General features: G+C 56.1%; 1 protein-coding gene across 1 annotated transcript in view; it reads right to left on the reverse strand.

The window, feature by feature from the left end:
• Positions 1-2763: 2763 nt before the first annotated feature.
• Positions 2764-26297, reverse strand: part of ZZEF1 (zinc finger ZZ-type and EF-hand domain containing 1) — a 47735-nt gene continuing 24201 nt past the window's right edge. The window contains exons 25-54 of the mRNA XM_061574780.1: positions 25631-25829; positions 25249-25349; positions 24214-24436; positions 23442-23524; positions 22504-22720; positions 21844-21978; positions 21101-21200; positions 20527-20691; positions 19986-20108; positions 19722-19871; positions 19445-19574; positions 19019-19151; positions 17977-18142; positions 17378-17690; positions 16499-16773; positions 14925-15099; positions 14421-14559; positions 13206-13459; positions 12086-12217; positions 10694-11074; positions 10176-10276; positions 9677-9806; positions 8894-9033; positions 8048-8285; positions 6944-7087; positions 6045-6213; positions 5141-5236; positions 4208-4367; positions 3473-3662; positions 2764-2908 (exon numbers count right to left, since the gene is read on the reverse strand). Of these exons, the coding sequence (XP_061430764.1) occupies positions 2798-2908; positions 3473-3662; positions 4208-4367; positions 5141-5236; positions 6045-6213; positions 6944-7087; positions 8048-8285; positions 8894-9033; positions 9677-9806; positions 10176-10276; positions 10694-11074; positions 12086-12217; positions 13206-13459; positions 14421-14559; positions 14925-15099; positions 16499-16773; positions 17378-17690; positions 17977-18142; positions 19019-19151; positions 19445-19574; positions 19722-19871; positions 19986-20108; positions 20527-20691; positions 21101-21200; positions 21844-21978; positions 22504-22720; positions 23442-23524; positions 24214-24436; positions 25249-25349; positions 25631-25829 (5073 nt within the window). The 3' untranslated portion in view covers positions 2764-2797. The remainder of the gene's footprint in view (positions 2909-3472; positions 3663-4207; positions 4368-5140; positions 5237-6044; positions 6214-6943; positions 7088-8047; positions 8286-8893; positions 9034-9676; positions 9807-10175; positions 10277-10693; positions 11075-12085; positions 12218-13205; positions 13460-14420; positions 14560-14924; positions 15100-16498; positions 16774-17377; positions 17691-17976; positions 18143-19018; positions 19152-19444; positions 19575-19721; positions 19872-19985; positions 20109-20526; positions 20692-21100; positions 21201-21843; positions 21979-22503; positions 22721-23441; positions 23525-24213; positions 24437-25248; positions 25350-25630; positions 25830-26297) is intronic.

The following is a 26297-nucleotide window of genomic DNA, read 5'->3' on the forward strand; positions in this document are numbered from 1 at the left end:
GGGACCGCTTCAGTTATCCAGCACCGATGTTGGTGGCCGTGAGTGGGGGGAACTGAACGTGGGTTACTGGGTTTCGTGGGGGGCAGTGTGCGCTCGTCACTACGCCACCGCCGCTCCCCCACAGTCGCGCACATTGCAGGGTCAGGCCAACAGATTAGAAAAGATCGTGATGGGGGTGGAGCTTGGAATAAACATCTTGTGTTTGGGTGAAATGAGTATTAGGTTTTTAGATTAGGAATAGTTAAGCGTAGGGTTTGGGGTTTCAATTACGTCTAGGGGTAGGGTTAAAGTTAAGCTTAGGAAAAGCATTTGAGGTGAAGTAAAGATTAATATATCGGGTTAAGATTAGGCACAATTTGAGAGGACGAGTATGGACTGGATTAGGCGGTCACAAGGCTCGGCGTGGGGTTAACAACAGGATTAGCGACAGGGCGAGGGGAGAAATATAGATTTTTTAAGCAGCACGCTTTTCCGAAGGGCTCCGCCCGGTGGCAACAGACATTCGTCTGTTACACACGAGTCCTTCCCACGACCAGAACACAGCAAAGTTCTACGCATCGATTCGTTCTGCGAGCAAACAGAAAATGAGGGCTGAACATCTGGCGCTTGATCCCATCACCCAGAGCTGAAGCATCTGCAGCAATAATTATTTGTAGTCGCGTGACTACGTCAGGCGGTTGTGGAGATGCGCACACCCAACAGATGAAATGCACTTCATTAAGGGTACACGATCGTACTAAATTACAGCAACGTGTTAACAGTGGTATAGCTCACTATTATATTGAAACCAAAGGTCACGGAGCTTTACGCTCCTTTTCAGAGGCGACCGAGCAACACGTGATAGCTCATCCAAGTGGCTTATATCGTCACTTCGGGGAATTATAGCATCAGCCAAATAACGGCAAAGCATGTTTCGAAATGTGGAGTAGAGGGTGCAGGACCGAGGAAGCCAGAGAACAATTCACGCAACCACCACGGGAAGCGAGAACACGCAGACGCCAAATATACCACAACAGGCATCCCCAGATCGGGGATTGAACCCATGACCTCCTACGTGCCAGACGAGCGAGATAACTAACATCTCCTCGCCAGCGTGGGTGCCCTGCTTCATATTGCGGGCAAAGTCAAGATAAGATGTACACCATCTGCTTCAGAGGAGACTTTAAATGTCCTCTGACATCTTCCGAAAACAAGTTGGCCAAGTGTTGCCCCCTGCCGCGGTGACAAGAAGGTAACTACCCTACCTGGTGGGCAGGAGGTCGTGGGTTCGATCCTAACCCTGACACCTGCTCTATATTTGGGGTTTGCATGTCTCTCTCCCCGTGATCGCGTGGATTTTTCTCCAGCTCCTCCGGGTTTCCCTGCATATTTAGAAACACGCGTTTTAGAGTATTTGGCCGCTCTAAATGTCCACGTGATGATACGCCGCTTCGTTGAGCTGTCATTTGTGATAGCAAAGTCGCTTCTGAAAAATAGCTACATAGCTCAGTGGGCCTCACCTGGTGAAATAACAAGTTTAGTTTATTTTTTATTTGAAAACATAACGTGCAAATGAGTTAAATTTCGATTTAAAGCTTTCGTGACTGCAGGGATTAATCTTCTTGGTTCTTTCGGTAAAGTCACGTAGAAGGGAAATAATAAAAAGATGCAAATGAGTTGTTTGTAACGTTACAATGCAAGCTCGACAACGATGCGTCGCACGCATTTCGGGGATGCGTTGTTGGACTTTGCGTGCAATGTCAAGCTGCGGGAGCTCCTGGACTGTCGGCGCGACTACCTGGGGGATGCAAGATCAGCATCGCACCTCGGGGCGAGGGCGTCTGGCGTTAACGGGTATCTTGCTCGAACTGAACGATGCACATTTTTCATTTCTTTAAAACTGATTTTTGTGTTCAGTTGATTGCGTTTCCCCCCGCCGCACCTCCGATTAGCACGGTTAGCCACGTACGGCGGTGCGTAAGAAGTTCTACGCACCCACGTACGCACCCACGTACGCACACACGTACGCACACACAGGGCTCGTTTTGGTTTTAGGGCCTGCGGGCACTCACTGGGTGCGAAATCGTCGCCCGTGGAAATGTGACGGTAACTAGCCCAGCGGCGAGGACGAAATGAAAGACAATTGCCCTCGGACGTTGTGAAATACCCTGTCAGAGTGGCTGGCTCTCTTGCACCCCCAGAACTTAACCTGGAGGATGCGTTGCGAAAAACGCGTAGGGTGAAGATTAGGGATAGAGTTAAGCATAGGAATCGGCTTAAAATCAGGATTAAGATTAGGAATAGAGTTAGAGGTAGGATTATGAATATGGTTAGGAATCAGGGTTTAAGGTTATGGATCGGTGCTTGTTAACTTTGATGAAGGTTGTGCTCAGTGGTGAGGGGACAGATGAGGTATATGGTTATATCTCAGAGAAGCCAAGGTGCAGCTTTGTACTGGCAAGTGCAGGTGAGTAGAGAGGAGTGAGGGATGGTAACTGCTGGCATGTGAGTCAAGGTGAGTCAAGGTGAGTTCACGCGAGTGTAGGCAGGTTACAGGTGAGTGGAGGCGATTGCCAGTAAGAGCTCGTGAGATTATGACCGTGCAGGTAAGTTAACAGGCATGTGGATGCAAGAACAACAAGTCACTGGCGAGCACTAATCATTACACAGGCGAGTGCATGTAAGCATAGCCGAGGTCCGCTGAGTAGAAATGAAAGGAGTGCAGGTGACTCACAGGTGAGTACTGGCTGCCGGGGGGGGGGGGGGGGGGGCCTGTGAGACGGGGGGGGGGGGGGGGTGCACGCAGCACGATGCCTCTTCACGATGATGCCACGGCGGTTGTGGCGGAGGTCGTGGTCGCGACGTCGCCGGGTTTGGCAGAATCCTCCGCGCAGATGATGCGCAGGTACTCCTCCTCGACGCCTTGCTCCTGCCAGAAGCAAATACAGTGTCCTCCGTTTCACTGACGAGGCCCCAAAAAACACTGAAACGGCTCTTCGCCTTCATTATAAAAGGCAACACTATTGAATGAAGGTGAAAAGTCGTTTTCGTTTTTGGTAAAATATCACAAACCCCATTAAAAACGGGACAATCCAACGAGCAGGCTGGAAACAGTTTTAATAAACACACAACGGTGTGCTGCTGCTGCTGCCGCCGCTGCTTGCCGCTCCCAAGCGGCAGGCAGGCGCGAGACTCCCATCCGTACGCTTTGCGTGTGTGCGCCTTGTGAGCACCGCATTGCATGTTCAACGCTCTCAGCCTGTGAAACAGTGACGGGTCCCCGAAAGAGGAAATCTCCAGTTCACAGCTGTCCCAATGATTTGCGACGGCCATATTTCCTATTTATTTTAGTGTTGGTGCTCTTTAAACAATAATAAAGGCACACACGTTCGGCTCTTTTGAGTTGGTGGTCTAGACGAGGCCGAGAGCATTATGCGTGCGATGTGGGGCGGCGGGTCGGGGTGGGGGGGGGTCACGTGACGGGCAGCGGTACCAGGGCGCATCTCTCGGCCATGTAGAACAGATCGGTGAGCGCCCTCTGCAGCTGGGGGAGCAGCCTGCGCCTCAGCGGCACGCTCCCCTCCTGCTCCCGGTGCTCCCAGCCGGCGCCGTCCCCCGTGCCGCGCTCCTCCAGCTCCAACAGCAAGCTCCAGAGCGGGCGCAGGTGCAGCAGGTGGCAGGTCCTGGGTGGCACGGGGAGCGGACGCGGGCGTGAGTGGAGCGGTTGGCCCTGCCAGCGATCCGCCCTCCCTCCCAGTGATGAGAGGAATTGTCCCGGTCTGGGATCGTGGTCGTGGTGGCGGTGGTCGTTACGGCAGTGGTCATGGCGGTTGATGCTAGGCACCCTGACGGTGCTGCTGTAGTTGATGGTGGTAGTCGCGGTGGTAGTGGTCATGGAGGTGGTAGTGATGTTGGTTGTGATGACGATAGACACACTGACGGTGGAGTGGTAGTGATGTAGGTAGTAGGATTGTGGGTTCTGCTGCTGTGGTTGATGATGGTTGTTACGTAGGTGAAAGTGATGTTAGTATTGATGACGAGACACACTGACGGTGGAGGTGTTGATGGTCGTTATGACAGCAGCAATGTCGGTCATTGTGATGGAAATGGTGGTGGCGGTCGTGACGATTCTAGACACACCGACGGTCGTGGTCGTGGTGGTGGTGGCGATATTGGTTCTGCTGCTGCCGTTGCTGTAGGTCTATCCGGGCCCCTGTGGGCCTCTTACCCTCGCTCGTGCTGCAGCATCTCCAGCAGCCCCTGCAGGAGGTGCACGGCCTGCAGCCGCTGCTCGCCCGTGTGGCCGCACGCCGCGGCCGCCACCCAGGCCCACAGCTCGCCGGCCACTCGGGGCACCAGCGGCGCCACCGCTCGCAGGATGGCGAAGCCTGCAGCGGCGCGACAGACATCGATGCACCGGCGCACGTGGGACACGCGGCACCCCATGCCGTACTACGATTAAAAACAATCGATGCCTCGAGTTGCCTGGCTGGCTGCTGGCTGGGCTACTCTCCACCCCAACGATAACTCTGTTGTTAGTGGCTGTGGGCCCTTGCCTCCGAAACTAGCTGGGTAAGTGGCTCCACGAGATGTTCTGCGCAACGTATTAAAAACACTTGGATTGTAATGGCGGAAGAAGTTTGGAAGACGTTAAATAATCGATAGCGATGCCACAGAGGTGGGAATGAGGAATGCAGAAGGCTGACAGGGTTAATTTGAAATAGCTCTAACTTTTACATTTGGGGTCCTATTAATGGAATAATTTCACCCTGCATCGATTGTGATGTTTCTGGAACCTAATTTTACTATGAACGGTTAATACAAGTAATTTTACCAAGCCAGGTTTTTTGTCGCACGAAATGTATTCCATTTGTTACAGATTTATATTCCTGCATGCCTGTAAATGTCTTCTGTAACACACGCGATTGTTTTTAGCACTCATTTCGATTTACTTTATTGTCTTTACACAAATGCTTTTGCCACTGTGGTGACCCGGGGTCACTTCTTGCAAAATGAGACTCATCATCACCTGCGTCTCTAAACTTCTCGACCGGTTCAACAAAACCTGACACCGCCATCCGCGAGCCGCACACACGCACTTGCTCGCCGTAAACATTGCCGAAATGGACGGCGGTCTCAAGGCACGGCGTGGCAGCAGTACCTGCGTAGAAAAGTCCGTAGGACTTGGCCACCACCGTGAACTGATAGCCCCAGTCCTGCTGCCGGCTGCCTGTGAACTTGTAGCACAGCATGTCCCCTGTAGGGGGAGCACGAGGGTCAGGATCCCACCCTTGTGAACTTGCACGTGTTGACGGGGGGGGGGGGGGCACGTGCTGTTAATGCTGGCAGGGCGCACGAGCGGGTGGGGTGTGGCCGGCACCACGCCCGGCCGCCCCTCGCCTCTCCAATTCCGATGTTGACACACCGCACCGACGATGATACGCCGCACCGACGATGATACGCCGCCCCGACGATGACACGCCGCCCCGACGACTCGCGGAAGTCCGAGTCGACCCGGGGAAGGCCCATGACCAGCTCGGGTAATTACCGGTTATGTTAAACCCTGAGCGGGAATCGGAACTCTGTTGGCCAGGTGTTATGCGCTAACCACTGCACCACCAATCCTCGCTCACACACACACCCCCATTATTGGCACATCTGATGGAGCAGAGGTGGACACCCATCAGTGTGTGCCCCACCCCCCCACACTGACTCCCCCCACCCCACCTGATGGACCCCACAGACCCCACTGTGGCACCCCACTCGGCCTCACCCCCCCTAATGAGCTACTCAACACACCCTTACTTTAAAGCGAGATTGAAAACTCATTTCTTCAAAAGTGATTTTGTCTTTAGTTTGTTGTCCTTCCCCCGCACCTCCGATTAGCATGGGTGGCTACGTATGGTGCGAAAGAAGTTCAATATACACACACACACCTACTGCCACCGCCACCGTCAACCCACAACGGCACCGCCCACTCCACCCACTAGCACCGCCCACCCCACACTGGCACCGCCCTCCCCACTCACTCGGCAGCGCCCACCCCACACTCGCACGGGCCTCACCGGCGATGCTGAAGGGCTCCCAGTAGTCTGCGGGGCCGCAGCGTTCGTGGCGGTGAAGGTCGTGGGTTGGCACGGTGGAGACGATGAGCTGGTCGTTGGTGGAGCCAGTGCTGCAGCACGGGTGCAGGCACACTGACAGGAACGCCGCCCCCGGGAAGTAGAGACTCTCCTGCGAGAGGAGGGAACAGCCGCAGCAGCAGCAATAGCAGCAGCAGCAGCTTCTGTTACATTTTTTATTTAGGATTTGTCTCGCGCGCAGTTTTCGGTCACTGTTGGAGAGAGCGATGGGTTTCGCGGCGCCTCTGAATCGGACAAGCTGGAAGCGGCGCCAACAATTTCCCAAGCTCTGCGGTCCCAACATTGTGATGATTGGGTTGTTTACGCATGTGGCAGAAAGCCGCAGTACCTGCAGAAAACCCACGTGTGCAAAGGGGGGGGGGGTGTAACACAGATGGAATACAGGTGGAAATTAATCCGCTTGCTGGGCTGCGATCGTACCCTGGCAAGCCAGTTGGTGACCGACGCCCATGGGTAGCGGAGAGAGTTTCACAAATCTGTGGTGATCCACCAACTCCCGCTGCCTCCACAGTGCTGGATTACAGGCCGCCGGTTCAATCTCCCGGCACGGCAGTTCAAACTACGGAGCAAGTTTCTTAAATCTCCCCAATCCGGCCACTGCCTGCATCTCTCCAGCAGCACAAATTGGTCCACCAGTCGATCAGCGACCACGTCGAATGGTTCGAATGGTTCCACAGGTGGACATTCGGTGGCAGGGTCGGTGAGCAGGTGAATGTGTGGCTGGGCGAGCGGGTGAGTGAGCGAGTGGGTCAACAGAGTGAACAAGTGGGCGTGTGAGCGGGTGGTGGATGAGAGGCCGAGCGGGCGAGCGGGTGACGCACCTCACGCTTGTACTCGCTTGGGTAGGGGTGCGGCGATTCCCGCATGCGCTGCACCACCACGGGCTCCGCCAGGAAGCGAGCGGCAGTAAGCGCCAGGGCCTCCAGCAGGGGAGGGTCGCAGTGTGGCACCACCTCCTCCAGTATCTAGACCCCCACCATCGTCATCATCATCGTCGTCGCCAGCCATTGGCATCAGTGACAACATCACCATCTCCCATCAACAGCAGCACGAACCGCAACCACCATCATCGCCGCCGCCGTCGTCGTCGTCATCATCACCACGACCACAACCGTCATCACCACTTACGGATCATTATGTGAGTAAATGGATCTCTATGCGAATCTCTGTGTCTATGTAAGGCTGTCTAAGCTATTGGTGACTGGGCTAAGACTTTTTTAGCTAAAAAAATTAGTAAATGTTGTGGTTTCACGCTTAAACACACCCGTGGGCTAAAAAACACACCCGTGGGCTAAACTATTTGTCTTTTGTCAACGTGACACTTTTGTTGCTGATTGGCCGTGTCGGCTGGTGGAGGGTTACGACACATTTATAAATAACGCGATCTAACCCAAAAACGTTGATTACGAGTTTATTTTGTTTAACGGTTCAGAACTCAAGAGACGCGGATGAGTCTCGTATGCAAGTGACTTGGGGTACTACTCTCCCAGTAGGGGGCAAAGATTACTGCTGTGGGTATGATCCAAATTGAGTAATTTGCAGTGTAATTGTCGAATTTGGCCAATTCGGACCCTGACGCCAGCACACAATGGGCTACCCTTGCCATCTTTACCGTCCACTTCGAAGCAGACGCGGCGTAGTGTCAGTACGATTAACGCGCACCGCACTAATAACCAGGGCGGCCTGCCGGATTTGAAACCGTGAACCTCCGAAAGCAAGCGGCGAACGCGCTACCGCTGGGCCGGTGGTCACCGCCAAGTTTCAGCGGCGGATTTATCGGACCAAAACCCGGATTCGAACCCAGGGTCTCCGTGGCGCCGGCTCCGTGCTCCGACCCCTGGACCACCTTCAGGTTATAAGCTGACAAGACATTTTTAACAGGGGGCCCACGACGCCGGGCGACGTCATCGCAACAACCGCCTCACCTTCTGAAGCTTCTCCGGGCCATCTTGCTTCAGGAGTATATCGAGCAGGTAGGCCATGTGACTCGGCTCGGCCAATCCCAGCGCTTCGTGAACGGCTCGGACCCCGAAGGCCGACCAGTGGCACAGCAGGTGCGAGATCATGTGACGTGCGCACAGGGTGGCGAAGGCGTGGGTGATCTGCGAGCGGGAGGACCCCGCGGTGGAGCCCGAAGTCGCCCCCTTGCGTGGTTGCAGGGCCCTGAGTGTGTGGGGACACAGGGAGGCCAGGTCAACAACAACAACAACGACGACAATGGGATCAACAATAACAATGGGATAAACAATGGGATAAACAACGGCAGAGGAGAGGAGTAGAGAGTAGAGGAGAGTAAAGTAGAAGAGTGCTGTAGGAGAGAGTAGAGTTGTACAGATTACACAGGTGGGGGAGGAGAGATGAGGAGTGAATAGTGGTGGAGTGAATAATAAAGGAAGGAGTACAGTTTATGTCGACCTGGGATTTCCCTCCTCCACTCACTGCTGCAGGGCATGGTAGAGTAGGCAAGTGGACAGTAGAGTAGAGGAGAAGGTGGATAGTAGAGTAATGTAGATTAGAGTGGTCTAGAGTAGAGTGATGTAGGGCGATTCAGATCTGGGTGCCCCCTCCGCTTACTTGTGCAGGATCTGGAACACTTGGGTAGAGTGGAGATCAGGGTACAGAGAGTAGCGGAGGGTGATGTAGATATTGGTGCGACACTCTCTGCTGCAGGAGCTGCACGAGTACAGGCTGGTGGAGAGTGGAGGATTGTGCAGAGTACAGGAGAGTAGCGAGATGGGTAGAGTGGAGTGATGTCGACACGTGGCACTCACTGCTGCAGGAGCTGGGCGCTGCGCTGGCGGACGATCTTGCCCGCCGTCGCGGTGAGCACCGGCTCCTCACTGCACACCGCGACCGGCACGGCCGCCACGGCGTTGTAGGGCACCACCCGGCGGCATACCCCCGGCACCGGCTACACCGCACACACAGGATTAGCTGCTCGGATAATCCTCTCATCGCTCGGCATCGTCAGCAGCGTCATCGTCGACAGCATCGGAATCTTGGTTAAGTTGCATCAAAACCATCATCATCGGTGTCATTGTCGACATCGCCACCACCATCAGTGTTATCATCGGTTATTGTCACGATCATCATCGTCGTCATCAACAACAACGTTGAGTGTAATGTTTTTTTTTTTACAGCGTCGTCAATTGCAAAATCGCTGTGGAACCACAGATGCCGAGCTGGAAGGCAGCAGCCAGGCGGTGAGCCGGCGCGACCAACAATTGCCCAAGCTCCGCCGCCCTCTCTATATTAAGATGATTTCAGGAAATGAATGACGAGCGTGTATACATGTGGGAGTAAACCAGAGAAAACCCACGCGTGCAAGCGGGCAACGCTCGATCCCGTGAGAGAAGCGACAGATGGAGATCAGCCCGCAATTTGCTGTACCGCCCCCGGCTCGTGGCGACCCAAGCAACAATGCGGGTCACCGTCTAGAAGAAGGCCTCCCCACGTGTCACAATGGGTAATGTGCACCGATTGGCAGCATTGCTGCACGGCCACAGCGGCTCACTGCCGTCAGGGACCCCCCCCCAACCCCCGGCGGGGCTCACCTTGGCGGGCAGCACCACGGCGCCGCGGTCCAAGTGGGTTTCCCAGGGCACCTGGGGGGCCGAGGCATCGACAGGAGCCGCCCGCGCCATGCCCTCCTCCTCCCCCCCCGTCAGCGATGAGCCCCCCAACCTGAACCGCGTGGCGACAAAGGCAAAGATCCCCCGTGTAGCCTTGAACAGACTGTTGGTGCAAGTGCCGTTCAGCGAGCGCCTATGAAGGCCGACAGCACGTGGGGAGGTGGTGACTAGCACCATGCCTTGGCGATGTTTACACACTGCACCAGATACTCGTTATGAGGCTGAGACGACTTAGGACTGGTACAGATCATCATCACTGGTGTTGGCCATGAGCGGAAATTGAACTCTGGTCGACGGGTTCATAGCACAATGTGTTAACCGCTACACTACGGCGTGGTGACAGGGAGGCAGGCGGGGCAGGCGGGGCAGGCGGGGCAGGCGGGGCAGGGGAGGGAGTTTGAGTGGAGGAGGATGAGCTCACTGTTTGTGCAGCTCGAGTGCGAACGAGTGGAGCGGGCCGGAGTGGCGCTCCCACAGCGCTCGCAGGTCATGCGGCTCGGCGCCCAGAGAATCCCGGCACAGCTGCAGGCGGGGGAGGGGGGGGAGAGAACCGCATGCTTCCTCACCATTCCCAATGTCAGAGCTTGCACAACAAGCGGCTGGTTGTCATGCCGACGACGATGGCGACGACAATGACGACCAAAATGACGATGGCAAAGACAATAATGTTGAGAAAGATGAAGACAATGATGACTTTGATGTTGATGACAATTATGACGAAGATAACGCATATGATGACAGACACAGGTTGAAGATGACTATAATGATGCTGCCAAATATGAAGGCACAGGCGCACAGATGACTGTGATGAGATCAATAATGATGCCAAGGATGATGATGATTCATGATGATAACCGATGATGGCTAAGACCATCGTCACAGGCTAGCGACGCCGAATGCGCTGAAGGCACCGTGCGTGCTCCAAGCGTCCTCACACACCTTGAGTAAGACTTTGGTGGGCTCCGGCAGGTTCTCCAGGGGGTCTTCAGGACTCGCACCAGCACTGTCCACCTCCTCATCGTCTTCCTCCTCCTCCACCCCATCTCCCTGTGGTCTCCCCTTGGGATCCTGCTCCTCCGCAGGCTGGGCCGAGGGGGTCACTGGAGAATTCCCGGGGTCCCCTACACCGGGGTCCCTTACACCGGGGTCCCTTACACCGGGGTCCCTTACACCGGGGTCCCTTACACCGGGGTCCCTTACACCGGGGTCCCTTACACCGCGATCCCCTACACCGGGGTCCCCTACACCGGGGTCCCCTACACCGGGGTCCCCCCCTTCACTGGGGTCTCCTTCTCCGAGGTACTGCATCAGGGATAGCATCTGGGGTAGAGAACAGCGAGAGGGACACTCCCCATTAACGACGCGCCACCAGCAGCAGCGTCAGTAACAACAGCATCAGTACCAGCAAAGCCAGCACTACCAGCACCAGCTGCCAAGCCGCAATAATCAACAACAGCCTCACCACCACCACCACCACCCTCGTCTTTCTAACCACCAGCATCCTCGCCACCCTTACCAGGCTCACCACCCCTCCCACCAACCGTATCACCCTTGCGAGCCTCACCACGCCAATCACTCTCTCCGCCATGCTGACCACCCGTATACCGGCCTCGCGCCACCCTCACCGCGCTCACCACCCTCGCCACGCTCGCCACCCTCGCCACGCTCGCCACCCTCGCCACGCTCGCCACGCTCGCCACCCTCGCCACGCTCGCCACGCTCGCCACCCTCGCCACGCTCGCCACGCTCGCCACGCTCGCCACGCTCGCCACGCTCGCCACGCTCGCCACGCTCGCCACGCTCGCCACCCTCGCCACGCTCGCCACCCTCGCCACGCTCGCCACCCTCGCCACGCTCACCACGCTCGCCACGCTCACCACCCTCGCCACGCTCACCGCCCTCGCCACGCTCACCGCGCTCGCCACGCTCACCACGCTCACTACCCTCGCCACGCTCACCACCCTCGCCACGCTCACCACCCTCGCCACGCTCACCGCCCTCGCCACGCTCACCACGCTCACCAGCCTCGCCACGCTCACCGTGCTCGCCACGCTCACCACCCTCACCACGCTCATCACCCTCACCACGCTCACCACCCTCGCCACGCTCACCACACTCACCACGCTCACCGCGCTCGCCACGCTCACCACCCTCACCACGCTCACCACCCTCACCGCGCTCGCCACGCTCACCACCCTCGCCACGCTCACCACGCTCACCACGCTCGCCACGCTCACCACCCTCACCGCGCTCGCCACGCTCACCACCCTCACCGCGCTCGCCACCCTCGCCGCGCTCTCCACGCTCACCACCCTCGCCGGGTGGCCTCACCTGGAGCTCGGGCAGGAGCCAGGCCGAGCTCAACCCCGTGCCCCTCAGCGCCAGCGGCCCCAGCTGCGGCAGGAGGCTGGATCGGAAGATGGCGGCCAGTGCCTCGCCCTGCGCCTCACCGTCCTGTGAGCTCTGAGTCGGCATGGGCACCACAGAATACATGTGATGTGTGTATAGATGTGTATACTGGTGTGTATATAGATGTGTATACTGGTGTGTGTAGGGTACGTGTGTGTGTGTGTAGGGTGTGTGTGTGTGTGTGTGGTGGTGTACAAGACACGTGTGTGCGGTGGTGTACAGGACATGTGTGTGTGTGTGTGTAGGGTGTGTGTGTGGTGGTGTACAGGACGTGTGTGTGTGTGTAGGGTGTGTGTGTGTGGTGTACAGGACACGTGTGTGTGTGTGTAGGGTATGTGTGTGGTGGTGTACAGGACGTGTGTGTGTGTGTAGGGTATGTGTGTGGTGGTGTACAGGACACGTGTGTGTGTGTGTGTGTAGGGTATGTGTGTGGTGGTGTACAGGACACGAGTGTGTGTGTGTGCAGTACAGCAGTTATGTTCTTCGGTCCCCATATCCTCCATCACCCCTCTACCCATTGCCCGCCGCCCTCCCCATCAACCATCAACAACAACGGCCACCATGCGCCACCAAGTGGCGGTGACATCATCATGAAGCTTGTGCCAGGCTAGGTGCACTTTGAGGCCACGCGAAGTGTTGAAGGCTCGCTGGCAGGTCACGGGACACACTCAGGTGCCGTGGGTTGACCATCTCAAACCACCCACCCCACATCCCCCTCTGCCCTCCCCCATCGCCCATCTCTCCCAATACCCTCCCCCATCGCCCATCTCCAGTGGTCGCCGGTTCAGTTCCATCATCCCGACGCAACAGCTGAAGCAATGGAGCAAGTTTCTTAAATCGCCTTCTCCTCCATATACCCGGCAGTACAATTTGGTTACACCACAGCTTGTGATGTCAGCTTAGCAAGAGTACTCCAAATACCCTCCAGAGCTCCTTCCAGCGGATGCCTTTCTGTCAGCAGGTGGCACGAGCAGGGAATTGTCGGGCTGCGCCATCACCGCCTCTTCATGTGAACCCTGCTGGTGCCTCGTGGCTACCTGACCTGCAGCAGGTGCAGGATTGCCTTGAGGCTCAGGGCCAGCACCAGGGACTCGTTGTAGCTCAGCGCCACCCCCTCCGTCGCTCCCACAATCCTTTGCGGCAGAGAGGGCGGCTTGCCGGCCCGCTGCAGCAGGAGGCCGGCGATGCCGGTGAAGAGGAGGAGCCGCTCGGTGTGCTCGCTGACGCCCGGCGCCGCCATCACCACGTCCAGCGGGGCCCGTCCCTGCGGCGCCAGCTTCAGCGAGTCGTCGTCCACTGACGGCGCCGGTGGCGGCAAGAAGACAACGGGGTCGGCGAGAAACACGGTGAGAAGCCGCGAGCAAATCCTCGCCGACCGCTCACCATTATCCCCAAGTCCAGTATCCAAGCCGATCTGTATCTCTATTCCCGGCCCTAACCGAAACCCGAACCCCATCCTGAACCCCAACCCCCAAAGATCAGTTGCTTATCTCTAAGAAGACAAACAGAACCCAAACCCTAACTCTTCATAACCCTGTCGCCAAGCCTCTCCACATCCCTATCCAAAACCATAACTGTATCATCCCTGACCCTATCCATAACTCTAACCCTATCCATATGCATATCCCCTGAAGATTATCCATATCCAATTCACTAACCCCAACCCTATCACTGACCAACTCTTATCATAACTCTAACCCTATCCTTAACCCAAACCCCAACCTTTACCCCAAACCAAATCCCAAACTGATTCCCTATCCCTAACCCACTGACAACCCTCTTTTGTGAGTACGAAGACGAGTAAAAATGTTACATCTTGCAAATGATCCCAAAATACAAGGATTCAAAATTATCCTTAAAAATACGAAATACAATTTTATTTATCCAAAACTCACCCCCACCACACTGCATTGTATCATCTACCTGTGTCTGACCATAGGCTTTAGTATGTGATATTAATTTAACACGTAAAATATCACGATTCATAATTAACTTTTGGGTCAGGCCACGTGATGATCTGACCACTGAGACCGCTCCCACCACCCGACACGGCCAAAGCAAATTAAACGAGTCACTTTTGCGTGCAATCGTTTTAACGATGCGCCAATTGTCATCTTTTCAGCTCGCCCACCGAACTTGATCGATTTGAAAAGCGACGTTTTGATCGCAACTGCACAAAGCACATTCAGGACGAGATCCGGGAAGTGAGAATGAGCCGCGTGGGTGGTAGCGGCGGCGTGCACTCGCTTTCTCTCACCCTTGCAGAAGAGGCGCGTGCGACAATCCACTACGACGCTCTCCCGCTTCTCCGTGAAACGCCTGACCGCGACGACGTCATGCCGATGGCCGCTCGCGTCCTCCCGCTGGGCTCGCACGCCCAAACCCAGCACGCGCAGCTGGGTCACGGGGTCATGGGGTCACAGCGCACGTGGGGGTGGGGTCGAGAGGTCAGCGAGCAGGGTCACCGGGTCCGGGATAAAGGATCACGGCGTTAAGGTTGTCGGCAGGTGTGTTCACAAGGTGAGCACGTGAGGTCACAAGGTGAGCACGCGGGGAGACAGGGTCAGTAAATGGGGTCAAGGGGTCGGGGCAGATCGCACGTCTGCCTCAACTGCTCACAATTGGTTGTTCACGTGTAAGTAACGTCACCTCGCCAGCCCCATGAAGTTGCCTCCCTGACTTTACCTCCCTAGCCCTCCCTAGCCCCGTGACGTCACCTGCCTAGCCCCGTGACGTCACCTGCCTAGCCCCGTGACGTCACCTCGCTCGGGATGGCCGTTAAGAGCAGGTAGCTGATGTTGTCCCAGGAGAGGTCGCTGGGCAGACACGAGAGACGGTCGCTGCAGAACGAGCAGAGCGCTGGGCTCCAGCGGGGCTGCGCTGCGAGCGCGTGTAGAATAGCAGTGATGGCGCTAGCCCAGTCCAGCCGGCCAGTCCTGCGGGCATCAACCACGCACAGGTGGAGTCGGGGAGGTAAAGATACCGCTGCGGTTGGCAATTGCTTCATAACAGATTTTTGGGCTATGCCACTTAGCCATCTGGGCCAAGTTTGCATCGTAAGACTCTCCTGCCACCCAATATTTTAAAATTAAATTGCCTTGTGTACAAGCGTTTTTGTTTTTTAGATCACACCAGATAAAGAACAATTCTCTGAACCAAATGTCTCCATGAGATTCGACATTTCGTTTGAATCTGCCAGTGGAACGTTTTGCACGAGGAGAGAGCTCTGGTGCTGGCCCTTCCCAGGCGTCCAGGAAGAAGTGGGAGTACCCACGCCTTACCCCACCACACGCGACGGGCACAAGCGACTCCCTGCGGCGAACCCACTGCTGGGTGGACAGAGGCGTCGCGACGGACTTTAAGGAACTTGCACCGTTGTTTCAACTGTCGCGCCGGGAGATGGAATTGCCCTGGCGACCTCTGGTTTTATAAGTCTGGTGCTCTACTGACCGTTACACCACTGTGGAAGCTGCCCAGAGTATGGCAGAAGCGTGAGGCATTTATAGAGCCGCCTGCCAGGTGGCTCAAGAAGTCAGAGCGCCGGACCGGTACGCCTTCGATCCTGGTGCACACTCTGGGTTTTTGGCCGATTGTGAGCGAACTGAGCTCGATTCCCCACCACGGCCAACACCAGGGGCGATTGTCATCGGAGCTGGTGCTGGATCTCTCCCCCTCCCTTCATCATCCTGCAATGACCAATGTGGAGCATGGCAGCGACATGGGCCAGCGGTTCACGGGTCAAATTCGGCAGGCCACCAGAGTGAATTCGACGGTGTGTAGAACCCCTACGCAGCAGTGCCAATCAAAATCTGCTTCGGACACCAAGGTCATGTCGGTTCTCTGCCATCGCCCCCTCCGTGTGGAACTCTATCCCTTTGCACATCCACAACATCAAATGCACTCAGACTTTCAAGAAACATCTAAAGGCCTCTATCTGTTTGGTCAGGCTGATGGCCGCCCTGAGCGTGGCTCCGTGCTTCTGAGTTGACTTGTCTGCAAAATCTGACACGTTACGTCATTATTATTAATATATACGCAGTCATTTGCTTCACAGAGGAGATCAAGACCCTGTGACGTCGTTATGAAAGAGTAGGCCCATCGTGTGCCGCCATCACGGACCAAATTTTACAAAACTTGAAAATGTACCAAAAAAAAACTCAATTTGTAAACGCATAGCAACATATCACCCCCCCTTACTGCGAAACTACAGCAGACTGCGTCCGTGACACACGGCACCGTCGCTAGAGATGGCCTTGCGCCACAAAAATGACGCGAATACCGAACGTGCCCACGACGATTATCGCTCCCGTAGCCGCCGGCGCCCAACCCACCCACCCGTTGGTGACGGTGGCCCCCAGGCCGATGAGGTGAGCGAGGGCCGCCCATCCGTCCGGCGGCGACGGCGCGGCCGACTGCGCCGTCGTCGTCGCTGCCGCCGCCGCCCTCACCGCCGTGGCAGAGTCGGCCTGCGCCGGCGCCACGAAGGGCAGCGTGCGTCCCAGCAGCGCCAGCGCCATGTGGGGAAGCCCGGGCCCCGAGCGCCAGCCGCTCCTGGGGGACACCGCGTCGAGCAGCAGCGGCACCAGCGGAGACAGCGCCTCGGGGAGCGGCTGGGAGTCAGGAGAGGAAGTGTTGGGTGGGCGGGGGGGGGGGCAGTCTTAATTGTAGTCGCGATGCCATAATATCATTATTTACGATACGATACCCCAATTTATTATGACAGTTATCGCGATAGCAGTAAGCCCAAACTTTCCATTCTACATTTTATTGTATTGGTTTTGCACTTTGCTGTACTTACAGTATGAATAAAGATTACTTAAATCCTTTAACTGCAGTTCATGCGACGTAAGCCTGGAATACGGCTGCTGACAGTTTTTAACACTCCTAGCGCCCGTGGCTGTCAGTTACACGCAAGAAAGAATTGGTTTAAATTAACTTCTGCAAATACTCTCGGCTCACTTTAAGTTGTGATGTGGGAAAAGAAGCGTGGTTATAGCTATTTATTTACAACACAGTACAACCCGAAAACACATCGGACAGCTGTAAAGCGCAACTGCGGACACCTACTTAGGAATGCGAATCTTCCAGGGAAGGAACAGATTAGCCATGGGGGAACACAGATTTCTCTGACACCGACACCAGCAGGACATCGGCACTGCAAAAATCGGCGCAGTCTCACACGGGCCTGCGGCGTCACCGCCGGTCAACCGTTACCTCCGTGGGTGGTGGCAACATGGCTGCCAGCAGTCCCAGAATCCTCTGCTGCCGGCTCTGGCGCACGAGTGCCGCCGCCTCGTCCCCGTGCTCCTCCTCCTCCTCGCCCGTGCTGCGCAAGCGCTGGATGAGGAGCTGAGCACAGCGGGCGGAGGGCGCGGGGAGCCGGGAGGCGAAGCCGCTGGGAGTGCCCCTGAGCGCGAGCACGGAGAGCGCATGCCAGGCGAGCGTCTGCAGGTAGGGCCAGCCCGACTCGTCGCTCGTAAGGAACACCGCGGAGTGCTCCGTGTCCACCGCGTGCTGCGCCGTGTGCCTGCGGGGGCAAGGGGGGCGAGCAGTTACGCTCTGTCTGTCTTGAATCATTTCCCACAAACGTACAGGATGCTGCCACAGCGGTTTAACGTTTAGACGCGGTCGACACGCAATCCATCTCGACTCCATCTCATCTACCAGAGTTAACGTGGTGGGTTTTTTTCTTTCCCTCCACCCTCCCCCCCGAGTCAGTTTTTATTTGGAGGCCTGGCTGAGACCATTCGCACACGCATCTTACACCGCGGAGTGGGGGGGGGATGGGTCACGAGGTCCGCTACTGCCGTTACCCAGGAGGGAACTTGCTGTGGGTCTGGCAGCCCAGGCAGAGCAAGAGGCCGGGGCAGGAGAAGCAGGAGACGCGGCTGCGCAGCAGGAGGCCCCTGCACGACGCGCACGCCGCCTCCAGGCGCAGCAGCTCGTGCGACGAGTCGTGGCCGCTGGGCTTCACCCCGCCTGCGTGAGGACATGCACGGCGCCACCGCCAAGTGTGGGTACGTGCACACACGTGTATGTGTACACGTGTATGTGTACACGCGCAATGCCACCACGCACAAGTGTGCGTGTCTGTACGCGCGCAGCATCACTGTTAAACGTGGGTACATGCACACACACGGCGAGAGAGATAATTCCGTTTTGGAAAACAGTATAAGTTGCTCAACTTGTAGGGATACATTTCGTTTCGAATGAATCAGATTATTTTCTCTCACTGTTTTAATCTTTCCTGATTCGCATCTCAATTGCGCAATTGGCGTCACATCACGAGATGAAGATTCCATTGGCAGCTCGCGCAGAGCGCTGCCGACCCTTCGTTTGAGAGGACGGCCCGCAGAACCGGATATCACAGAGCTACCTCTGAGAGAACTCTTGTTGAAGTGTGAAGACTCGGGCCCACCACATCGATCGCTTCAGCTCATCTACACGGTGTTCAACCACCACACTGCAGGCCACAATACTTATGGAGCCACTCATTTACCCACCCACTCAGTCACCTACTCACTCACTCACCACACTGCAGGTCACAACACTTATTTTCGTGCTTCGTTCCTCACACTGCTCCACTTTTGAATTCCCTCCTCCCATCATCATCATCATCGTCTCTTTGCTCAATGCAAGGAACGTATTACATTCTTTATCTGTGACAAATTATTTGACAGTGCCGTTTGTAGCTGGCAGCTTTGCAATTTAGCCATTTGTCCAGCAAAAGTGACCTCTGTTCCACGGCGCACTCTGCCACTGCGTTACAGCGTATGTCACGTGACATTTTTAAGCCGACATTTTTTTACTTAATATTTTCTCCCACGGGTTTACAACAGCCGAGTTGCGGCTCACCGACGAAGCAGTCGATGCACAGGGTGCAGTCGGTGCACTGCAGGCAGCGGAAGCAGCCGTGCAGCGGCAGGGAACGGCACGCGCTGCAGAGGGTCTCGCGGTGCAGCCGCTCCCCGTACTTCACCAGAAACGCCTGCTCGCAGCACGCACGCACACACACACGCGCGCACACACACACACGCACACACAAGCACTCTTATACACGTGTATAGATCTACCCCTAATCCTTACCACACAACCTGAACACCTCGAGCTCTACCCATAACCCTAACTGTACCCCGACACTAACCCTACCCCCTAGCTCTACCCATAACCCTAGCTGTACCCCAACACTAACCCTACCCCTATCCATATCCCTTGGTTCCCCCCCCTGGCTCTACCCCCAACCCCTAACGGCTGGGCCGAGCTTCTCCCCCCCCCCCTCACCTTCTTGCACTTGTCCGGCTTGGCATCGTGGAGTTGGCGGAGCCAATCGGCGCTGTCGGACGAGAACTCCTGGAGCCAGCGCTGCTCCTTCTCCCAGGCAGCCAGCTCCTCCGCTGCGTCTGCCGACTCGCTAGGTGAGGGGCGGTGGGGTGGTTGTGAGCGAGCGTTAGGCGCAGGTTCACGTGGTGCTTCAACGAGTCCCAAGGTTTACAGAGCGGCCGTGACACTCGCGATCCCTTGGCGTTTCCCCAGGTCACCCCCCACGGCCCCACGTTACCATGGCAGCGAGAGGACGGTAGCGGTGGTCCCGAGGGCGATGCCGACGAGGATCTCGGGGAGTTCGGCCTCCATGAGCAGCGAGGCCTCGCTGGGCTCCCAGTCGAGGCACAGCAGGTGCAGGGCGGCCGTAGCCAGCGCCACGCGCGAGCTGCAGGGAGCAGACATCCAAGCGTCACCGCAGAGACGCGGCCGGGGTCACCGCAGAGACGCGCGTGGGGCGGCCGAATCGGTGGGCGGGCGTGTGACGGCCACGGTGGCTGACCTGTCGGCGTGCAGCGATGGCAGTCGCAGCGTTTGCGTGAGGGTGCCGAGCAGCTCGCGGTACCGCTCCTGCATGGCGGCCGCCAGCTCCGGCCCACACGTCCTCACCCCCTCAAGTGGGTACCTACGCCACGACACACAAACCATCATCACGGCAATACAACCCCACCGCTACCACAACTTAGCCACAGCCATCAAGACATCCACAACATACAACCATAAACCCAACCACAACTCTACCGCTACCACAAACGGTTTGTCTGAGAAGGGGTCACCAATTTATGAGGGGGGCACAAAGTTAAGGGAAGATTAAGAAAGTTCAGGAGGAATTGGGGGGGGGGTGGGGGGTAAACAAAGGTGGGAAACAAATAGTGAGCTGTGAGGTTCCCGGCGTCCTGGCCAGGGACGTCACTGCGGCAGTCGGTGCCACTGACGTTTAACTCCTTGCGAGAAGGGGAGGGAAGGGAGGGAGGTGAGACATAAACCGTGGGACGGATTCCGAGGGGGGGCAGCCAAACGGCTCAAAGGAGCCGGGCTTGTACCGCGGCAGCGCGAGCTGATGAGCAAGCAGGCCCTGCAGGTAGGCGAGCGCCGGGGCCACCATCTCGAGATCGTAGAGAGCCGAGCGCAGGCTGCCATTGACGCGCGCCAGGGACGCCGCGCGTTTCTGCGCCAAGGCTGCCTGCTGTGTCACCGCCTGCAGCACACTGCACGCACGCACACACGCACACACGCACGCGCGCGCGCACAGCACGGTGGTGAAATGTCAATGTCTGGAACCTATTCGTCCTGCAGCAGCTGACGCTCACTGACAACACAAAGAGAAAAATCCCCCCGTGTAGCCTTAACAGACTGTTGGGGCAAGTGCTGTTAGAGAGCACCAATGACACTCGCTCACACACAAGCACACCCTCACTCGCGCATGCACACAGCGACACCAACAGCCACCTATTCACTAAGTGGTGGTGACGTGAAGTGTGGAAGGGTCCGCTGGTAGGAGGTTATGGATTCACCGAGATGACTTACAAGAGGCATCACGTTTGTGACCACCCTCTTGCCCGCCTACCTACCGCCCCTCGGCCACACTCTCCCTGCTGTGCCCACCGCTGCCCTCACCCGTCCGGGGTCGCCTTCTTGTCCTTGACGAAGGCCAGGATGTCACCAACCCAGGGGTAGAGGCTCTCCTCGCGGACGGCAGGGCGGACGTGGGCAGCGCCTGGTGAAGTTTGGGGAGAGGGGCGACGCCGTGTGAGGTTGGGGGGCCGCCTGTGCCGGCCGGTGAAACCCCGGCAGCGGCGGTGGCCTGGCTACGACGGCGCGGCCGGCACGGTCCCGCCAAGGCCCATGCGGTCACGGTGGCCAGAACAGAGCGTGTTTCTTGTTTTATTGTAATTGCATACGTCTTATTACAAGAGCAAACATCATCATTATTATAACGCTTGTTTACCCAGGAGAACCTCCGGGTCTTTTAAGAGAAGGGTCCTGCCACGTTTTGCCAGAAGTAGAGCGATGCTGCCGGTGCTATTGCTTGTGATCCCAACTGAGTGATGTGCAGGTAATTTTCAGCACGTGGATGTTTGGCTAACACCGGCCAACGTTGCACGTTGTGTGTGTGTGTGGGGGTTTTCAGCTACTAATGAAAATGGGAAAGGGAACAAGCACCCCCATGTGGATTCGGTGACTTCACCATGGTTAAAACGCGGAGACATTTTAGATTGGTACATCGTGGAAATTATCTGTAAAAGCAAAAAAGAATGAAAATTCTTCTTAAAAAATCTAAAACAAATGTCACCCGAAAATCATAAACTCATCCCTGCTACCCAAAGTGCCGTCCCTTACCCACAACGCCCCTCGCTCACCTGCACTGCCCGAGGCTGAGTCCTCGCACGAGTCTTCGGCGGCATTACGGACGCCCGAAATAAAATCGCAGCTGGGGTCGAAGTTCACGGGCGGCAGTTTCAGCAGGAAGAGGCATTTGCGGATGGATATTTCGGCTGCGAAAGTGTTAGCAAAAAATAAGAAATTAAACAATAATAATTAACCCATTCACTTTTCAACAAGTTCTTGTCATTAATTGCACATTGTAAATTATGCGTAGTTTATCTTCTTGGTTCTTTCGGTAAAGTCACGTAGAAGGAAAATAATAAAAATAAAACATAATAAAATAATTCTCACGACGTTTCGGCCACAACGCAAGCAGCCGTCCTCAGGTGGAGAACAGGTCTGTCTGACTCTGTCTACTTGACAGACCTGTTCTCCACCTGAGGACGGCTGCTTGCGTTGTGGCCGAAACGTCGTGAGAATTATTTTATTATGTTTTATTTTTATTATTTTATTATTTTCCTTCTACGTGACTTTACCGAAAGAACCAAGAAGATGAACCCCTGCGGTCACGAAAGCTTTAAATCGAAAAATTATGCGTAGTTTTTTTCTGCGACACAGAAAAAGGCAGAGCCCACACGAGTGAGAAAACTTTGAAGCAGTCGGATTTGTTCCACATTCTGACGACCGCCACTCACCCAAGGAGTCCAACTTCTGTCCACCCTTCTCCTCGCCATCCTCCTCCTTGGCATCCTCCTTCTCGCCACCCTCCTTCTCGCCACCCTCCTTCTCGCCACCCTCCTTCTCGCCACCCTCCTTCTTGGCATCCTCCTTCTCGCCACCCTCCTTCTCGCCACCCTCCTCCACGCCACTCTCCTCCACAAGCTCCACAATGCTATCCTGCCTCTGTGCCAGCTGACACCGCCGTCCATGCAACGGTGAACAACATGCATACATCATGCATACATCATGCATACATTGCTGACACGTTAAAGATGTGGGTTGTCATTGGTGGCGTCGTGAAGTGGACTTTTACTCGGCCATAATATTTTGTGGGCAGGAAAGGGCAGTGTGGCAAAATCAGTCTTGAACTTCCGTCTTTGTTAAGTTTTCCGCAACACCACGCATCACACATCAGGGAATCGCTCCGTTCAGGCGCCACTCCGAACCCCCTACTATCCCTCCTTTTATTCTCTTCACCATCCTTTCTGGAACAATCCATGACTCTTCGCCAATCGCATGATTTTATCCTAACGGTCTCCCAACCAACCCCCGAAACTGATTGAAACGTTGCTTGCCATTTTTTTGCCAGCAGCAAAAAAAAAGGAGTTAAATACTTTAAATAAAATCGTCAGCACAAAACTGTAATATATGTTTGCCTTGCAAAGGGGGGAAATCGTTACATATGCTTAATGGCTTGGTCATGACGTGCGATGCATGCTGGGAGCCGGGACGACAGTTACATCACCACACGCAGTGCATGCTGGGATCCTGCACTATGTTCACCCCTTGGGTTGAACTCCAGGCGACCCTCCCACCGTCCCTCCCTCCGAACCCTCCCTCCTCCTGCACTCCCCCACCATCTCCCCTCTCTCCCCCCCCTCTGTTATTCCTTCCTGCACCCTCCTCTCCTTACCAGCCAGCTCCGGACGGTGCGGGCTTGAGCGTAAATCCAGCGCAGGTCCTCGGTAACCACCGCCGGCGCCACCTCACCCGCTGCTGCAACCACAGGGAGGCGAAGCGCCTCGTGAACGGCCAACTTGGAGAAACGCGATTCGGGCCCGAGTCACCGAGCCGTGGCCTCGTTGCGGGCAGCTATAGAAATATTGTGCCCAACATAAAAAGCTTGATATTTTGGGCCTGCTCCTCCCCTAACGCCCCAAGCCTTCCCCTTGACCCACCATAAAAATGTGTTTTAATAATGTGGTGAAATGAGAAAAAATTGATTCCATAAATTAGTTTATAAAATACAAAAGTGGATATTTTTAATAATTTGATAATTTATTTGCATTTCGAATCCATTCGGATACATATAGAACAGAATCAAACAAAACCGAAATATGGGGCCGCTGGTTCTCATTGTCCGATTCAAACCATTCCCACTGAATGCCACAATGAAGCGAATCATTCCGGCCCTGCCCAATAGAAAGCTGCCGTTCCTAGTTCACTGGCATAGGGGACAGCTCCACACACAAATGGACTTCCCACCTCCCTCCAACACTACCCCATCATCGGTCGCCCCTCATCCACCACCCCACTAAAAATGTGGCCGACCGGCCGTGCGCGCGTATGTGCGCGTGTGTGCGCGTGTGTGTGCGTGCATGCGTGCCTACGTGTGCGCGTTCCCACGCGCGCGTGTGCCCGCGTGTGTGTGCGCGCGTCAACGCCTCTCCTGCCGCTGCTCTCACCGTACGGTGCGAGCTGCTGCTGCAGCGGCCGCGTGTGGTGCAGCAACGCCGCGAGGACGGCGCGCGTGGCCACCTCGATGGTGTCGGTGGCGCCAGCACCACCAGCGCTACCACGAGCGGCACCCCCCTCGCACGCCGAAAGCAGCGCCAGCGCCGCCTTGGAGCCGTGCGCCGACGCCAGCGCCAGCAGCAGCTCGTGAACTTGCTTGTCCGCCGGAGCGGCCTGCGGTGAAACCCGGGCGGTGTAGCGATGAGGGTTGCCAATCGGTAACCGGACACAGTTTTGAGAATCGATTATGGGTCTCTGAAAGTCAGGAACCAGATAAATCCATTGCCGTGTAGTTTTAGGAGGAAGAGGTGGACGTACCCACACTTTACCACAAGTGTGGTGAACCCACTCGTGCTTCTGGGCGGAATGGGTTGGCGAGGGCGATTTGAGAAACGTGCACCGTTGTTTCAACTGCCGCGACGGGAGATTGAATCGAACCGGCGACCTCCTGGTTCCAAGTCCGGCGTGATAACCATTCCACCGTAGCAGCAACCCATTGCTAATGGAATAAATGATCACAGTCCCTCTCTGGGCTGTGTCTTCCCTTTAACGATGAATACAAATCTGTTACGTTTGGTTTTTTCGCGATTCTTAAGAGCGCAAGGCGATGGAAGGCTCCGTCGTGTTTCATAAACATCGTCTGGCAAGTGCCTCACAGTAGGCGGCGATGTTGCCACGTGTAATCTCAATTCGGTGATTGTTTCCAATATGGCAAAAATGTAGACTATTGTGCCGACATACACAGCAGGCAACTGTTTACAAATTACATCACGAAGTCTTTCACGTGCGCTGCGAAACAGATGGCGCGCAGTATTTTACGGCAAATGGACCGGCACAATTAACCAGGGCGGTCAGCCCAGTTCGAATGCAAATCCTCTGCAACCAGTGGGGAAAGCACTACTGCCAAGCCACGCCACTGCCCACGATAGAAAGGCAATTCAGCCCTGACGCAGACTTGAACCCTCCTCCCTGGGTGCGAGGATCACCGTGTATTCCACTCCCGCGAGGTGCAGCGCCTCCGACCAGTACGTCGCGCCCAGAGCTCCCAGCATGCACGGCATCTGCTTCCCACTCTCGCCGGCAGCTGCTGGGGAAAAATGCACAACACAAGGGTGAGCGTCTACGTCGCGTCCGTGCGAGCGGTGAGCGTCCGTGCGAGCGGTGAGCGTTGATGCTTTGTCTACGCTAGTGGTGTCTATGCTTGTGGCGAGCGTCTATGCTACGTCTGCGAGTGGTGAGCGTTGATGCGAACGATGTCTATGCGACTGGCGAGCGTCCGTGCTACGCCCGTACGAACGGCGACGATCGACATTGCGTCCCTGCGGTCGGCGAACATTGCGTTCCCGCATGCGACCCCGACCCCCTAACCTGGGGCCCTCTCCACCGTGGTGGCGACCTCCGCTCCGTGCAGCCTGCCCAGCAGGCGCAGGCTCAGCAGGTGCAGATCGTGCAGCCAGGGCACGGGCCGGTGGTGCGGTGCCCCACGAGCCGTCACCGTGAAGCGGTAGTACATCTCGCTGCCGTGCTGCTGAAAGACCAGCGTGGGCCCGCACTTCATCGTCACCCCCTTGGAAGTCGCCGCGGAGGGGAGGGGGGGGCAATGGGGGGGGAGTTAGAGGTCACATGGGAAGGGTCACAAACGGTTTAGGGTCCATGGTTCATAACCCATGCACAAAAAGCAGCATTTCTATAAACTATTTGTAGGATGGAGCACAGGCTGCGGAATGGATACCGTGCAGGATAATGTTTTTGAATACGCGTGGGGAACGTGCACCTAACCACATCTCTCCCCCAGTCCTCTGCTGTGTTCCTCAATCAGCTCATCTATCCGGCCACCAGACCTCTGCCCCTACCACCCTTCACCTACCCTCATCCATGCCCAGCCAAAGCACCCATCTATCTTACCACTTCATGCACGAGCTCCATTCCCCGCTGCCTCTCGTCCACGTTGCACCCACGTGTCGCCCTCATTCACCATTATTCTGGTTGTGTGTTCAGCTTGAGCCTCCCAGAAACGGCAGGTTTGCTCTGCTCA

This window comes from Lethenteron reissneri, chromosome 56 (assembly GCF_015708825.2).
Source record: "Lethenteron reissneri isolate LAM-NWPU_2019-01 chromosome 56, ASM1570882v1, whole genome shotgun sequence".
In the NCBI taxonomy this organism is placed as follows: domain Eukaryota; kingdom Metazoa; phylum Chordata; class Hyperoartia; order Petromyzontiformes; family Petromyzontidae; genus Lethenteron; species Lethenteron reissneri.